Source organism: Harpia harpyja, chromosome 2 (assembly GCF_026419915.1).
Source record: "Harpia harpyja isolate bHarHar1 chromosome 2, bHarHar1 primary haplotype, whole genome shotgun sequence".
Classification (NCBI taxonomy): domain Eukaryota; kingdom Metazoa; phylum Chordata; class Aves; order Accipitriformes; family Accipitridae; genus Harpia; species Harpia harpyja.
In genome coordinates, this window is record NC_068941.1 from 64471405 (window position 1) to 64487922 (window position 16518).

Below are 16518 nucleotides of genomic sequence, written 5' to 3' on the forward strand. Positions count from 1 at the left end.
AAGTACTAAGAATTCTGTCTAAAAGGAAGCTGAACCATCTTATAGCTCAGAAATTGCTTAATTATCTTTTTCATTAATTTATCAGAGATAGAATACTTCCCACCTTACAGCTTAAGAAGCTGACAAATATTCATCTTTAGCCTTTGTAAGAGCAAAAAGAGACTTACAAATATTTAGGACACTGCTTGCATTAACCAAAGAGATGACAGAATGCTATGTACAAAGAGATGCATAAAAACACAACCAATAAAACTGACAATTCATTAGAATTTTTTCTTCCAGTGCTACAGTTTCACAGTATTTCCCAAGCTGTTTTTTTTTAAAGTGTATGAATCTAATATTCTTTGCATCTCTGCTTGCAACGTTATTGATTTCAGTAAGTTGTTCAATTTTCTAATTTCATTTCTTTCAAATAGCTTTAACCCTTCAACCGTAAAATTGGAAACCTTTTCATTAGGTTATGTTTGCTGTCAGATTGCCTAATGTCATGTGATCATGAAGCAAAACATGATTCTGAAAACAGTAAGACTGTTCTGGGCACTTCAAACCAATTTACTCAATGCACTAATTGCTGCCATATTAAAACCACAGCTTTAACACTTTAATTTGTTAAAGAAAAATATTGTATTTGAAATATAAGTATATATATGGAGAAGACATGAAAATTTAAAGGTAAAAATAATAAATGAAATATGATATTGCTTTTGTGTTTCATGTTGCTATTTTCCTAATCAGTTACCGAGTGGACATAATTTGATTTTAGTACATATTTCTGGGATAAATTCTGTACTTTCAGTTTCTAAAGATGTTTCAATTACAGTCAATTAAGTAAAAGGAAAACAGCAGTGGTTACTTAGTTAGCAATTAATTAAACACTCAATGAAAGAATTATTTTCTCCAGGTCAACTGGCTTACATTGTATTATGTTTCTAGAAAAAGTGAATTACAAAGTCAAGGCCACAACTGAAAAAATCCTGCCATTTCATATATAATAATCAGTATGGAAATATTAATACTAAAATGCTTGCTAGTGAATCTTACTATCCAGCAAGAGGATACCAGATTAGAGGTAATACACAGAATGCTGTGTACGTGATTTATCACTATGAATGAATGGAACTTGTTTTTTGTTGTGTTAGTGAATTCTACTTATCACTCAGGTTCCATAAAAATCCTGTTTTCTTCATTTAATAGAGATAATTCTCATTAAACAAACTGAAAACTGTAAAGCAAAATCCTTTGACTGTATAGTAAGTGTTAAATATTACTAATGAAGGTCCAGCAAGGAAGGCCAGCACAAGAGAAGGGGAAGGGGCAGGGTGGAAAATCAAACCTAGTTTAAATGCATGCTATCAGATAATTAAAACAATGCTACACATGACACTAACAAGAGTGGTCATTCCTACAGGACTAGGAAAACTGGAATTCACAACAGTCTGAACAAACTGAGCTCAAGTCTTCCTCAACATTGTGTGTAAATGTCCAAGAAGGAGAAAAAGTATTGACTGGTAAGAAAAAAAGTACCCAAAGATGGTTTACCAAGAATTAATAGAAGAAAAATCACTCCAAATAATTTATTCAAATTGTATTTCCTAAATCTCAAGGATAGCTATAATTATATGAAGGAAATGTAATGATCCAAATAAACTGTGCAAGTTCCATAAAGAAGAAATTTAAAAAGGACACACCTTCTAGTGACAAACATATCCTTGATAAGCATTTTTCTAGGTAACAGAAGCGATTTTTTCCTAGCAGCTCTACCCCTTCTTGTATCCTGACTGATCTCAGATTAAGATCAGAATATGCTGCAGTTCACAAACAGACACAAACTATCATGCCTATACAACATGCTAAGTCTTTATTTGCAGCTCTAAGAATCCAAATCATTAAGAATCCTGAAGCTTTTAGGATTTGTCACTATCAATATATCGATGCTGTAGATATTATGCCCACTGTAACCATGGTATAAACTAGAGAGGAACTGAACAATTTACTTGTGGAGCAAGCAGAGGCAGTCTAATGTAAGCCAGGAGTTTACTGAGATCTTTCCTTCTCTGTTCCAAATCATGTCGAACCCACGTAAGTAGTGCATTCAGTATAGTTTCTTCATTAGGAATATTCATGTCATCACTTGCTAAAAGCTTTGCAATTTCAGTGGCTGGCAATAATAGAAATTCCTGGTTTCTAATTACTTCCATGAAGTTTTCCTGAAAAAGAAAAGTATTTTTAATACAGGTGACATCATACTTTGAAGACATTTTATGGACTCCTACTATGTCTTCCCCTCTTTTCCTTCCCTTCATGCCATCTCTCAGTTGTGCCAGTAAATACCACAGGAGAACTGACTTGGGAGGAAAAAAAAAAAAAAAAGTAAAATAAAAATGTACTGAGTTATTTTGACCCCAATCATTTCCCCAACTGTATCATTCAGTCCCACAGACAAATGTGCTGAAACAACTGAGGGGGAAATGTATGGACAGAAATGAGCAATGGGTTGTGCGGGTTACTATCTTGGCACTGCAAATTGAAGAAATACTTTCTGAAGTATAGTTAAAAAAAAAAAAAGGTGCAGTTTGTTCCTGTTGACAATGTAGAACACAATGTAAGATGCTTTGTCAAGCAGAGAGCGCAACATGCTACAGCTACTGGGCACATCTAACTGTTTTCATTACTGCCAGATTAAACTATGGCCTTAAGTTTTCAGAGGAAATAAACAACACTAACAAGTTTATTGTTGATTTTAAGTGGATTATTTAAAGTTTATTTTACTATTTTGTAGGTTTTACACAGCTGCACTGATTGACCGGGGAGCAAAACATACAAAGAATCCACAATATTGTACACACCTTGCTTTATTAACAGTATTTACTTTGATAGGATTCAATTTCCTAACTTTCATCCTGTCATTTCCAGCAACAAATCCTTACTTCAAAATAGGAACGTCACAATATGTAACATTTCCATTATTGATATCCTACTACTTCATAACACTAGGACTTGCAGAATATTCTGTAAGGATTCTCATGAACTTAGACAGAAACGGCAGAAAAGTATGTAGAAACACAATCAGCACTATGAACTTACAGTGAGAAAACCGAATGTAACGTAAAAGGGTGAGATCACGTCTATCCTCTCTCCCCATTTACACGTTTACAAGGCAGCAAAGGAAAGAAAAGTAAAAGCAGTCTATGAATCACAACATATTCTTATATTTTGGCAGCTCAAAACCCAGTTAACCTCATACTCCAAACTGAGAGTAACTTAATGACAATAGAACAGTATCACAATCAATTTAGTAAACACACTGTTGATTGCTACACAGCTAGTCAACAGGATGGTGGTTTTGCTCGGCCATCACATGTACCTCCAAAACACCTGGAGGATAAAGTGCATTAGATCCACAGACAGGGAAGTCTAACTGAGCCTAATATCAAAATTAGCCTTACTTAGTATCCTGCTTAATGATTTAAAAAGAAAGAATTGCACATTAATGAAAAAACTCTGGATTAGAAGCATATAAATGTTGGGAAAAAAAAGGATTTTTAGGTCAAAAAAAAGGGAGAAACGTGGCAGCAGAAGCAGGACCTGCACTGCAAAACAGGTACAAATTTAGCATATAAAATGGCAACAAAAACACACAGTACAGTTTGGCATTGCATATGCAAAGGACATCATGACAACAAAGCGAGAAAGGTAACACTTCTTCCTTTTTATTGCTTAGTCTAATCATTTCAAATCTCAGTACTCCAAAAATATTAACTAATTAAAGAATGCTGAGCAAAGAGGAAAAAACTAATAAGGAGTAAACCAGTCCACCTCACATGAAAGCCACACATACATAAGATAGCTACAAGATGCCTAAGGGGAAGGATCAAAGTGACTCCACTCCATAGGTAACTCTGGAGTTGAGATCAGGAAAAGAATTGAAAGTGTTATCTGTGCACATAACTGTATTCCTTCCTGGATAGAATTTGGAAAGGAAAATTTTACATTCAATATCTGAAAAGCTTTCCTACTAGAGAGATCCAATTGGCTACACAAAAGTAGTGCTTCCAAGTGAAAACTGTAGTAGATTAGAAGGTAGATAGAACTGTCTTTTCCTCTTTATTTCGTTTAACTCCCTGTATTACAAAATGAAAGTTAAGAAAATGAGCAAATACAGGAATTAAAAACAGTGAAAGGACTGTACCAATATTCAGTAATGCTACACATGCACTGTTATTTATTTTACTCTGATATCAAATGCTTGGGAGTAAAATTGAAGCTGAAAAACCATCAAAATTATTTCCAGAGTTTAAACATGCAGTTCACAAAATTCCACTGTGTTCATTTTTTCCACTGCTGTTTCTTGGTTGATTCTCTGTCCTAGAGAATATGCAAGCTGGAGCTGTGCTTTTAGTTTTGCTGAATAAACAGGCAGTGAGCACTGACAAAGAGAAAAGCCAACACTTACTACCTTAAACTTTCCATATTGTCTATCCGGATCACAGGAAGAGGAAGGGGAAAGCACCTGCATGGAAAGTTTCCTTTGTCTCTGAAGGCAACGACAAGCTGGTCTTGCATAAGTCAGTCAGGGATCCTCTTTGGAAAGCTTTTTTCCAACTGTATTTCATCACTTCAACAGCTGTTGTGTGTAAAAAGCCTGATTTTCCTTCTTGTTGCTTGCAGACAATGGCTTTCTGATGGGAACAAGTTCAACTTCCTCTTGCTCCCATTCTATTTTTAAAGCAGGGACTCCTTTTGAGCATAGTATCAAAGCATTCCACTGGGAATACAGCCACTCTTTGGCCTACGTCTGGGGTTTTTTATAATCAGAATCTGACAATTCCTCTTCCTCTACAGACAGAGATTCTGAAGACAAAAAGGAGGAGCCAGTGTATCTCCTAGCATTCTTAACCTCCTCATTAGCCTTTTCTTTCCTTCTTCTTATGGGAACTCTCTGTGGAAGAACAGGATATTTCAGAGAACAAACAGTCTGCAGTTTCAGTCCCTTGCTTTCTGGTCCTGAAAGTAAAAAAATAATTTCCCACCCCCAAAATTAGCTCCTCAAAGAGCTTGGAAGCTTTATCAATTGAGTAGCCTGAGGTTTATGTGTTAGCTAAAACAGGGACACACACAGTCCCTGTGCTCAATGCCGTGAATTGGTCGTTCACATCATAACCTTATATTCACCTGTCAGCAACTGCAGAGTGAATAATACTGATATTCTTAACCACAGGCCTGCCTTGGAGTTGATACAAAGCAAAAAAACATTAGGAGGACATAAAAGATAAGACATCATGATGCTTATTTCTAAGTGCTACTTAATCCCCACAGTGGGATCCAGTGAGATGGCTGGTCTCCCTCTACACTGTGTCAGAAGGATTAGAACCTTGGAGAGCATCAGAACACCTGCAAGCTGAGAACAGTACACTGAGGTGGCCCAACAGGCAGCTCTAACCACAGGGCTCTGTTTAAACTCTGAACCTCAGCAGCCAAAAAGCAAGAGGTACTTGACTCACAGGATCTGAATGAGAACAGGGAATGTAATTTTGTCTACTGGCTGCTTCAGTCAGCTGGTCAACTGAGGTATGAATTCACTAAGAACTGAGCTATCTGACCTCCTGGTATTAATAGTCAGATAGATGTCAGATAGCTGCTACTTTACTTTTAGTCAGCTTTGCTGCACTAAGCGATAAACCAACCTAATGCTTTTGGTGCCACGGTTGGGTTAGAGTACAACTATTGTAGCTTGACTCCTCTGCATAGTTTCTGGATTCCAAAACAGGCTGGGCAGTATGCAGAAACCTATTTAGTCTTGCCAAGGCAGTACTGAGCTATTGTGCTAGGCAGAACTTCGGAAACTTGAAAGGCAGTAGTATCTTGGGTTTTCACCGGTGAAAAGAAGTGAATGAGTATTTTCCAAGTTAGATGATTACTGAGCAGGATATTTTGGACTGCAATTTCAGGTGCAAGAATATAAAATCCTTGTTTTAGGCACTAACACAGTCTTTGGGTCTAGCCCTTTGTGGACGAAAAAATACTGAAATCTCTCCCCTTTTCATATTCCGCCCTACCAAAAGAACAAACTGTTCTGGCTGTTGGAAGAAAAAAGACAAATTATGCCTCTTTGATTCTTCCTCCCAAATCATAAACTCCCTATTGCAATGATTTTTTTGTTACCCAACACCTGCCTTACAGGACAAAGCAAGTCTAAGTGTCCCACATCTGTTTTTCTGCAAAATTCCTAGCTTCTATGCTTGGCCTCAATCTGTCACTCTGTAGAATCATTGAATGGTTTGGGTTGGAAGGGACCTTAAAGATCATCTAGTTTCAACTCCCCTGCTATGGGCAGGGACACCTTCCACTAGACCAGGTTGCTCAAAGCCCCATCCAAGTTCCTGACCTTGAACACTTCCAGGGATGGGGCATCCACAACTTCTCTGAGCAACCTGTTCCAGTGTCTCATTACCCTCATCACAGAGTATTCCTTCCTTATGTCCAATCTAAATCCATCTTCTTTCAGTTTAAAACTGTCACCCCTTGTCCTATCACTACAGGCCCTACTAAAAAGTCTGTCCCCATCTTTCTTAGGAGCCCCCTTTAAGTACTGAAAGGCTGCAATAAGGTCTCCCTGGAGCCTTCTCTTCTCCAGGCTGAACAACCCCAACTCTCTCAGCCTTTCCTCATAGGAGAGGTTTTCCAGCCCTCCGATCATTTTCGTGGCCCTCCTCTGGGCCCACTCTAACAGGTCCGTGTCTGTCTTGTGCTGGGACCCCAGAGCTGGATGCAGTACTCCAGGTGGGGTCTCACCAGAGCAGAGCAGAGGGGCAGAATCACCTCCCTTGACCTGCTAGCCACACTTCTTTTGATGCAGCCCAGGATACAGTTGGCTTTCTGGGCTGCAAACACACATTGCCGGGTCATGTTGAGCTTCTCGTCAGCTAACACCCCCAAGTCCTTCTCCTCAATCCACTCATCACCCAGCCTGTATTTGTGCTTGGGATTGCCCGACCCGTGTGCAGGACCTTGCACTTGGCCTTGTTGAACTGCATGAACTTCACACGGGCCCACCTCTCAAGCCTGTCAAGGTCCCTCTGGATGGCATCCCTTCCCTCCAGCGTTGTTGACTGCACCACACAGCTTGGTGTCATCAGCAAACCTGCTGAGGGTGCACTCAAACCCACTGTCCCTGTCGCCGACAAAGATGTTAAAAAGTCCCAATACTGATGCCTGAGGAATGCCACTTGTCACTGGTCTCCACTCAGACATCGAGCCATTGACAGTAACTCTTTTAAGTATGACCATCCAATGCCTTATCCACCGAGTGGTCCATCCATCAAATCCATGTCTCTCCAATTTAGAGACAAGGATGTCATGCGGGACAGTGTCCTCTAAGTTTTTCTTCTTATAAACGGCCATTGGCTGTGCTCAGAAATCATGCAAACTCCAAGATTAGCTTTATCGGAATCTTGTAACATTATCACTGCTCATGTACTTCCAAAGACTTCCGATGAAAATCAAAGTGGCTTTTCACTCTGCTTTAAGCATGGGAAGCTGAGCAACAAAGATTACAAAGTTATCTACACAAGGGTTGACTCAGGCACTATCATGTATAATGTTTAGAATGTCTGCTTTTTCTTTTTTGGTTGTAATTAAGAAAGTTAAAATGTAGCTATTAAAGAAGCTACTGACACCTAAGAACACCTCACTACTCACCATAGATACTTCATGTTCTGGAAATAACACAGGCTAGCTTTTCCTCATCTGAAAGTATTAAGTTCCCTTTGGTTTGCTTTTTTGTGGAAGAGGAGCTATCGGTTTTCATTCAAGGTATGCTATCAACTGTTTCAAACAAACAAGATGACAAAAGGGGTGTTTCTTTTGACTTTGTGAAGACAGCAAGAAAAATGCACAGAAAGCATCTTGTGCAAAAAGGCTTTACGAATTGAACAGATACATTACTGGCTAGCCGAATAAAATTCCTAAATTTATAACTGTATGACCCCAATACTATATATAAACTACAGCAAAACAGGATAACCTTTGTACAAAAGATACCTTTACCCAGACACATCTCATGATTCTGTCAACTGTACTTTAAAACCCTGATGCATAAGAGTCAGAGTTGCTCTTTATGCAGCATTAAATCCACTACTGATCACTTCAGTTTATTTCATGTTTCACTTAATGCATCCTGAGGATTTTTCAAGCTTTAGTTTGCCATGTCAAAAATTGACCTGTTTTGATGATAACCTTAAAAATTATTCTCCTCTGAAAAAACAACTTATCAACTGTCAACACAGTAAGCAATAAAGTAATGCAACACTTAAGTCGTTTTAGCATAACATACACCTACATCTTTAATATGAAGTGCAGCATTCAAACACCTTTTTTTTTTTTTTTTTTTTAAATCACACTGTACTATGTGATTAAAGTCATGCCATAAAATCATGCTAATGCTTTCCAATGACACTAATGAACATTATTTAGACAGAGCAGGTCTATTAACAGAGGTAGGCCTACTGGGATAACTTACTGATTGGTCCTTCAGTTTAACCAAATGCTCATTTCATCTGAATTTCTAGTCTTCACGTAAAGAACTATTTTAATCAAGCAGGTAAGATGATTATCAAATTGTAGCATGTGTCATATAAACCTTTAAAACTAAGAAGTTGTTTTAATTGCAGAAAAACAGCTATATGGCAATCTGTTTTTTTTCTGTCAAAGGAAAACTCATAGAAAATAATGTATATAAATTAAAATTTAAGTATTTTATATTATTCATTACCTTCTACTTCAAGTGCTTTAAAAGAACCAAAATTACACGGAAAAGCCAGAAGTATATACTATACTCAGTATAATCCTCCATTGTTCTATGCTGCCCACTGCAGCATAAAAATAGTTCATTGTTTTAACAAACAGAATTTCCAGGTAATACAGGTGCGCTTAACCTTTATGCTCTAATACTTCCTAATGGAAAGAGCATCAAGTGGCTAGCACTTACTACTGTTGAACATTTTCTCTTTTCAAACAGCTTTTAAACAAATGAAATTACTTGGGGATTTATTTTAATTGAAGATTCAATTGGACTATACATTTCTATGCGGTTTCCATAGCAACATTAATTTCAAACTAAAGAAGCTGCTTCTCTATTACTCATTATTACTAAAATTCAATTTCATGTCTCTGTTGGAACTAAACAACATTAAAAGAGGCCTTGGGAAGAATCCATCTAGCACAACTAATTAGTTTTGAAAATAGCTTTTTAAAATCCACCTAATTTAAATTTCATCCATGTCAAAGCCTTAAAAGCAACTTTGCTACCGAAGTAAACAATGGCCAAAAGGCATACAACTATTTTCCTGTGGTCTGAACAAAAGAAAGATAGGTGCTGTAAAAGAATGGCTTTTAGAAAGTTCACAGCCCCTTTCCACTGCAAGTCACGAATTGCCAGTCAAAATAGGTAAGCCTATAATCCCTAACATTCATCTTTAAAGATGCATTGGTCTAACATTTATTACCATTCTGATCTTGGCTGTCTACTTACAAGGGACGTGACAATAGCACAGACCAAAATATACGCTTATTCTGAAAAAGAACAAATAGGTCAGAGGAAGGAGGTTCTCTTTTTGTGTACTTTTTGTATCGCTGTCTTGCTCAACTTTAATTCTAATACTCCTCAAAGGCATAAGCAACATTTATCTTTACTGTTGCATCTGTCTACCTAATTGCAGTCTCCTTGTTTTTGTTTGAGCAATAATGAAGATCAAGAATAGAAACATGTAAGTTACAATCTGCACACTATTTATTGACCTGTTCTGGTAAATTTCAGTGTACATATGATTTTAAATGCATCAGAGATCCACTCACTAACAACAGTGTATCATATAAAAAAAAAAGAAAAAAGCTATTAAACTTACACATACTAAACTATTTTAAGCCAAGAAGAAATAATTTACAACAAAGTTTTTAAACCAACAAAAACTAAGGCGGCAAGAGGAAAAGCCATGGATTTCTAATACTAATTACAAGACAGAAATGACACCTCTTGGATCTAAGCCAATAGTGTAATGGTAATGCAATGCTATGCCACACAAGCAAATTAAGTACTATCTTCATTCCCACATCTCTTATGCAGTATCTACACGCCCTCATTCAGGTCCCAAGAGCTTACATAGGCAAAATTTCATCAAGAAGAGAGCAAAATGCCTCACAAAACTGCAAAGAACAGATGAACTGACACCTCAGAGATAATTCTCCTGCCTCCTGCTGCTGATAACATTACTAAAATATGCTCATGAGAAGCAAAAGAACATTTTACATTAAAATAAAAGGATGGCTATTAAGAAGATGAAGTTTAATTAAGTTGGCAGGTCAGTCTTTCTATAAATTAACTCTCAAAATATCATTGGCAAATTTGTATTTAGTCACATATTGCCTAGCCTAGGATTAAATTGTTTGATACCATCCTGACATCCCATTACTAAGAAATTAAGGATAATGCAGACTCTATATTGATGAATGCCCACATTCATACTGCAAGTATAACTTAGAACCTGGTTACTCCAGCTTATTACAGTTCTACAGTTTCATTTAGTAATGTGTTATTTTGGACTAGGTGATGGCAGCTTGCCCACTGTCAAGTTTGTAGTTCTTGACTTGACAGAAATAAGAACAAGTTTTTGAATGATTTTATTAAATGCATATCACTCAATCCCTTTACTATTACAGGGAACCATTACTGCTTGCCTATTTCCTTCCAACTCTAAACCAGCAACTTTATAGTTATTTTGTCATTCCTCATTACGGGGACATATGTGCATTCTTGCTTGGAAAGTGATCAAGGCTTTCTGGGGGAAAAACATTAGTATTTCATTCAGGAAAACATTCTGTATTTTCCTTTAATAAATAAAGCAGATGATACTTAAATAACAACATACCATAGTGTAATTGTGAGCCACCTTGTGCAAGTCAGTGCAACCCTGCGCATCAGCGAAAGATCGGATTCCAAGGCAATTGGATGGGTGAAGCTGCTTCATTAGGAATTTACAGCATGCTTCTACAACCTGAGAGAGCTGAAGAAGGCAAGCTGTAGACAACAGGCACTCAATGTTATCTTCTTTTAATTCAAGGCGACCTAGTAACATTAAAAAGGAGATCACATTAGTTTTCTCTTATCATTTGTTCAATTCCCTAAAACTCAGAGGCAACAGAATTATTTACAGATTATATGACAATATAAGGCTTAGCAAACATCACCCCCAGCAACAGATAACCAGCTTTTCAAAATTAGTACCTATAATGATGTAAGGAAAGGGAATTCTCATAAGATTCCTTTTTTTGTCAGTCATGATACATTTAAAATATTCACATGATTTGTTAACTAAATGAGTATGGTATTATCAGAGAAACTACATCCTACCACGTCGCCTCAGGTAATGGCAATGATGATTTCTTCTTCTTTATTTATAAGGAATTAAATAGTGTGAATAATAATTTCTAAAGAGCATTTGAAATCTAGTAATGGAATATAATGCTCAAAGGAGGACAATTCTTCAGATGAAATTCCCATTTTCATTCCAATTACCTGTATATGCATATTGAACCAGAGCCCACAATGCATTCGGCTCCACACCTTCCATCTTGATTTCTTCCTGTCTTGCTTCCCTTACGTCATTAGTGAACATTGCCGCAAAGTAGTCCGAAACAGAGGAGAGAACCAATCTGAGTACATTGTGCAAGAGAAAAGGAGACACAAAGAGGAAAAGAAAAAAAATTAGTCAACCTGATGTTTGTTAATTTATGATTCATTACTTTGCCCTTTGAAGAAACACTGTACTGAGAAAAACATTTTAAAATTGACAAACTGCTCCATGCTCTAGTTCCCCTCTATGAATAATGAAGTACTGTTACTGAATCTACATTTGCTGCTGAAGTAAATGAATTACCATTTCAAAGCTCAATGACTTTTAATAGCCAACACAGAAACAACCCACAAAAAACACATAAATTGGAAATGGAATATAAAAATACATTATGGAAATTAAAAAAAAATTGAATTGATTTCCATTTATATTATGTCAGTTACTTTTTTAAACATGAAAGAATGACTTACTAGTCCTTTTCAAAGTGCTTTAAAATGCTTTTAACTCTTGGTGCACACATAACCATTCATTTACTAATACTGATAACAGAACTAGGCACGGTAAACATGGAGATGGTACAGAGTAATCTCTTTTGTGGGTATGTATTTAGCCTTCTGTTAACAATTCTGAGTATTTTAAGATGCTGAGTGAGTAAACATGTTAGTGCAAAACAGACATTTCTTTGGATTGCTGAGAGTGAAACACTGAGTACATGTAACAATGCCACTCCACAAAGTGTGCAAGAATTTTGATGTCTCAGTATGTGTTCACAGGACTAAGGTGAAAGAGAAAGGAAACCATGTGGAGCAGGAACCTTCAGCCCATAGTTCTGTTGTATGAAACCTACCATAACTATTCATGAGGTCTGCTGGTCTCTTCCCTAAGAGACCTCCAGGAACAGCCTTGTGGTTTGGATCAATTTTTGTGCAGCAGTTCACTGTTGCCTTGCTCACAGGGAATTCAAATATAAATACACTTGCATATGTACTGAGCTATACAAATGGCAAGCCCAAGAATCAAGCCTACTGCAAATACACTACACAGTCCATCTGCACACATTCAATGAATCTAACACTTCACGAAACATCAGTTTATTCTGTGCTGACTCATTATATTGGCTTCATTAAGATGACAGAGGTCAGGAACCACAAAACAAGAGTAAAATTAATTGAAAATGTGAGCACCAGTGCTTAGGAGTAAGCCTAAACATACATTAATGGTGAGCATTTGCAGGTACATACACAAAGTCATGAACTACAAAGAACTGTCTCTTAGTTAATTAACTGCAAAGTAATAAATTGTTGACTAATTTCAACTACTTTTTTCTTGTCGGTTTTCTGACCATTGACCATTTGGTCAGGCCTACAGTAAAGTAACCCTTTTTTTCTGGTTGCTGAGGCAACAGAGTTGGGTTAAGAGCGTACAGGGAAAAGATTAATTTTATTTTAACATCTTGTATGATGGAAGTTTTGTAATAAGAAATAAAGTTCTGTTCTTTTAAGGAACATACTGTTCTTGAAATAAGAGATTAATTCTGTGGCTGACTTGCTGAGAAAAATTAGAACATTCTGCCAAGATAGTGCCCAGGCATCGCTTCTAGACATTTTAACCTCAGGTTTAATGACACCTGCAGTTGAATGAAAATACTGCCTCCTAGAGATCTATAGAAGTTTAGTGAAATTAGAGAGTACCTTCATGTAAAGCATCAAGGGAGAGTTTCTGCAACTGCTTTTGATGCTAGAATGAGATGACAAGATCAGATTTGTACGTACAAAATAGGAGTTCTCATTGGAAGGGACAGATTTGAATAACCCAAGTATCTCTGCAGGTCCAATACAGAATGAAAAAAAAAAAAAAGCAAAACAAACAAAATATTCACCTCTGGCAATACTGACTTGAACTTCTACACGAGGAATAGAGCTTGAAAAAGAAAGGTCTCTGTGAGGGGAAACAACCTAAAACCTATTCTTAACACAGTTTTGGGATTGGTTCCCCCAACAGCGCAGCTGGTATAGTTAGAAAATGGCTGGACTGTACATTATCTTAGCAACAACTGTTGAAGAAATGCCAAATAACAACCTGAGGCTCCAGACAAACACCTTCTACCAGCTGTTTGATATCAGCAAATTTCTCCCTGTAATTTCCAGTCTCAAAGTCCTCTTAAAGATATTATTAGTAATTCAAAATGCAATCCATTTACTATTTTTGCAAACTTTTGTTTGGATTCATGAGAAGGTATACATGCTTCACAGTGTTAAGTGCTTTCCAGAGAGTGACTTGCCTATGCTGAAACAGGATGTGCAGCCCAGGAGTAGATTAATACAAGTAATATGCCAAAGCATAAATTATACTGGTAACAATTTTGTAATAATTTTAGCCAAGAAGCATGTTCACAATGAAAAGCCTTAGAACAGGTATCCACCCTTTTCTCTTAATTAAACTAATTTAGAAAAAAAGTTCTTTCAAAGAAATAGGATTAAAAGATACAGTGACAATGCATCAAGGTAGCATAACAGAAAACAAAGGCAGACTTTCAGCTAACTAGCATTTTGTTGTCCTGTTTTTCCCACTAGTCAATAAAATCAATTACTACTTTACTCATGCCATTTGACACCCACTTGTTCATTGATCTTTTAATCTCATAGCTAGTAACTGATTTTTCTTTCAACCTTTTTTTGGACTGTCTGAAATTAAACTGCATTCCTCCATACAGATTATACAACATGAAGCAGCTAATACCTTCATATAACTGAAGAATCCACAGAAGACATTCCCCATCCATATTTGATGTTTTTCCAAAAAAGCTCTAAAAGAGCTACGTGACAAGTATAATTTTTCAAAAGAAAATCTGTGCAATGACTATAAAAACTACACTTATATTCACGATCTCCTTGTTAAATAGAGCCATCATGGCTCTGTTAGTATTTAACATAGAGAATCTCTTTGTGTTGTTTATTAATCATTAAAATTAACATATTCATCCATACCAAGAGCTCACTGGGAAGTACTGATAGTACAAAATACTGCCTTTCCTCAGTTTAGAAACTGAAGAAAGTTATGGGTTTTATATTCTGAGTTTGTAGTCTTTTTTTTCCCTAAGAGTAATATTTCTTTCATAACTGGCTCAACTAAAATGCTTACGAAATCAGTATATCTTGACATTAGAGAGGCCTCTTAAAAAAAAAAAAATCAACAAAAAACCTTAATACAGTTGGCATTGTATTGTTTGACATATTTACTCTCTTTCTTACCTGATGACCAGCTACTGCCAAAACCTCAATTCTGCATAGATAAGACTACAGGAATTTGGCTACTAAATTATATGCAGTAGGTTGGCTGCTCTTCTTCAGTGCACAGGAAAAGGAACACATGAATACCAGAATTTTTCGTCTGGGAGATCATAAGATGTCTGAACAATTAATCTCTCTGGAAAAACACTCAACAGCTATGAGCTAAATCCTGACAAAATCTGGGTGTTTCAGTACATCTCCCTGTTCTTGCAGGAGGTTACAATGCTACTATGTCTTTCATTTCTGTGGTTTGTACTGATCCAAAAATAGAAAGATCCACCATGACGGCTTAACTTACTTTGAAGAGTTTTCTACTGAGAGCCAGTAAAACATGTGTAAGCAGGGTGGCACACCTAAATTAAATTGTACTTGTTGGAATTGCCACAAGCAGCATCATCTAGACAGTTTTCTAGTTCTTCAAGGCAATTATTACATAAAATGATGATAGCTGTCAAACCTGGGAATTTACAGATTTAGTATCTCCCAACCTGATTCACCTGACAGAATGAAGTGAAGCTTCTTAACATCTTAAAGATGAAAGGGACACTTCCTAGGAAACTCCTTGTCTGTGGCTCTGTAACAGCTGAAAATAGTCCTAGGGAACTCATTAATAGTATTCACTGAAGTTGTAAGATGATACTGAATAGTTCATGCGTCTTAGTATGAAGCACCTCATACACTGGTGGCTCGAGCTCATTTCCATTCTTGATAACAAAACATGTCAGTAATAAAAAGAATATATGAAAGTGGTACTAACCCACACTATTAATATATCTGTATTTATTTAAATTAAATTTTTTTAAAAGCAAGCTATACCTAAAAATACATGCAGTATGTTTATGTTACAATGATTTCTAGTTATAGCTCTCTTCCAGGGAAATCAAACCTTTCAAAATTCATTTGCTGCTTCTGACACTGAAACGATGATTACAATAAACCCTTTAGTAAAATTTTTCAAAACAACCACAGTTAGTAGCAATAGTACCTTTTTAACAAAGCTATCATAGAACTGCTTTTTTTATACACTTTGACTTTTTAGAAAGACACTTTGTGCTAAAACTTTTATAAACACATAGCTAAAAAAAAAAAAAGGCTGCAGTGAAGGATTTACAAACTAAGGCAATGCAGACTGTGAAAGAAAGGAAGTATTATTAAGCTATATGGAAAAGAAGTACAAAGATAAATAAGCCTCAAGATAAAAAAATGTCTGCAAACCAGGATTTGTGCTCTTCCAAACAAGCTTCCTAACCCCTAGAGTACATAAACTTCCATTTGCCTTCTTTCCTTCAGTTCCATGTCTTCTGTATTTCCATCTTTCAGTGTCAACAGGAAGAAAGAAAATGGCTCTGCACAGATTTTCAGATTGCTGGTTAAAGGACACAGAACAGGCTTTAAATCCCCTCTGGCCAGGAATTTATGCAGACCTCCCTTTTCTTATGTGAATGTTCTGATCAGCAGGTAAGTACAAAACAAAACAAACTTTTATTATGGATATAGCAGTTAGCTGAATGTAATAAATAGGAACATAATAAATGACTTAAGACATCTGAAATTGCAGTGGACACAGAAAAAGCACCCGATACGAAAAACTTAATTAAATT

General features: G+C 36.5%; 1 protein-coding gene across 8 annotated transcripts in view; it reads right to left on the bottom strand.

Moving 5' to 3' along the window:
- The window catches only part of KLHL5 (kelch like family member 5), a 66681-nt gene that overhangs the window by 13738 nt on the left and 36425 nt on the right, over positions 1–16518 (bottom strand). For all 8 annotated transcript variants that reach the window (XM_052780240.1, XM_052780239.1, XM_052780237.1 and 5 more), the window contains 3 exons: positions 11570–11706; positions 10923–11119; positions 1995–2207 (listed from right to left, as the gene is read on the bottom strand). In XM_052780240.1, coding sequence (XP_052636200.1) covers positions 1995–2207; positions 10923–11119; positions 11570–11706 — 547 coding nt within the window. The remainder of the gene's footprint in view (positions 1–1994; positions 2208–10922; positions 11120–11569; positions 11707–16518) is intronic.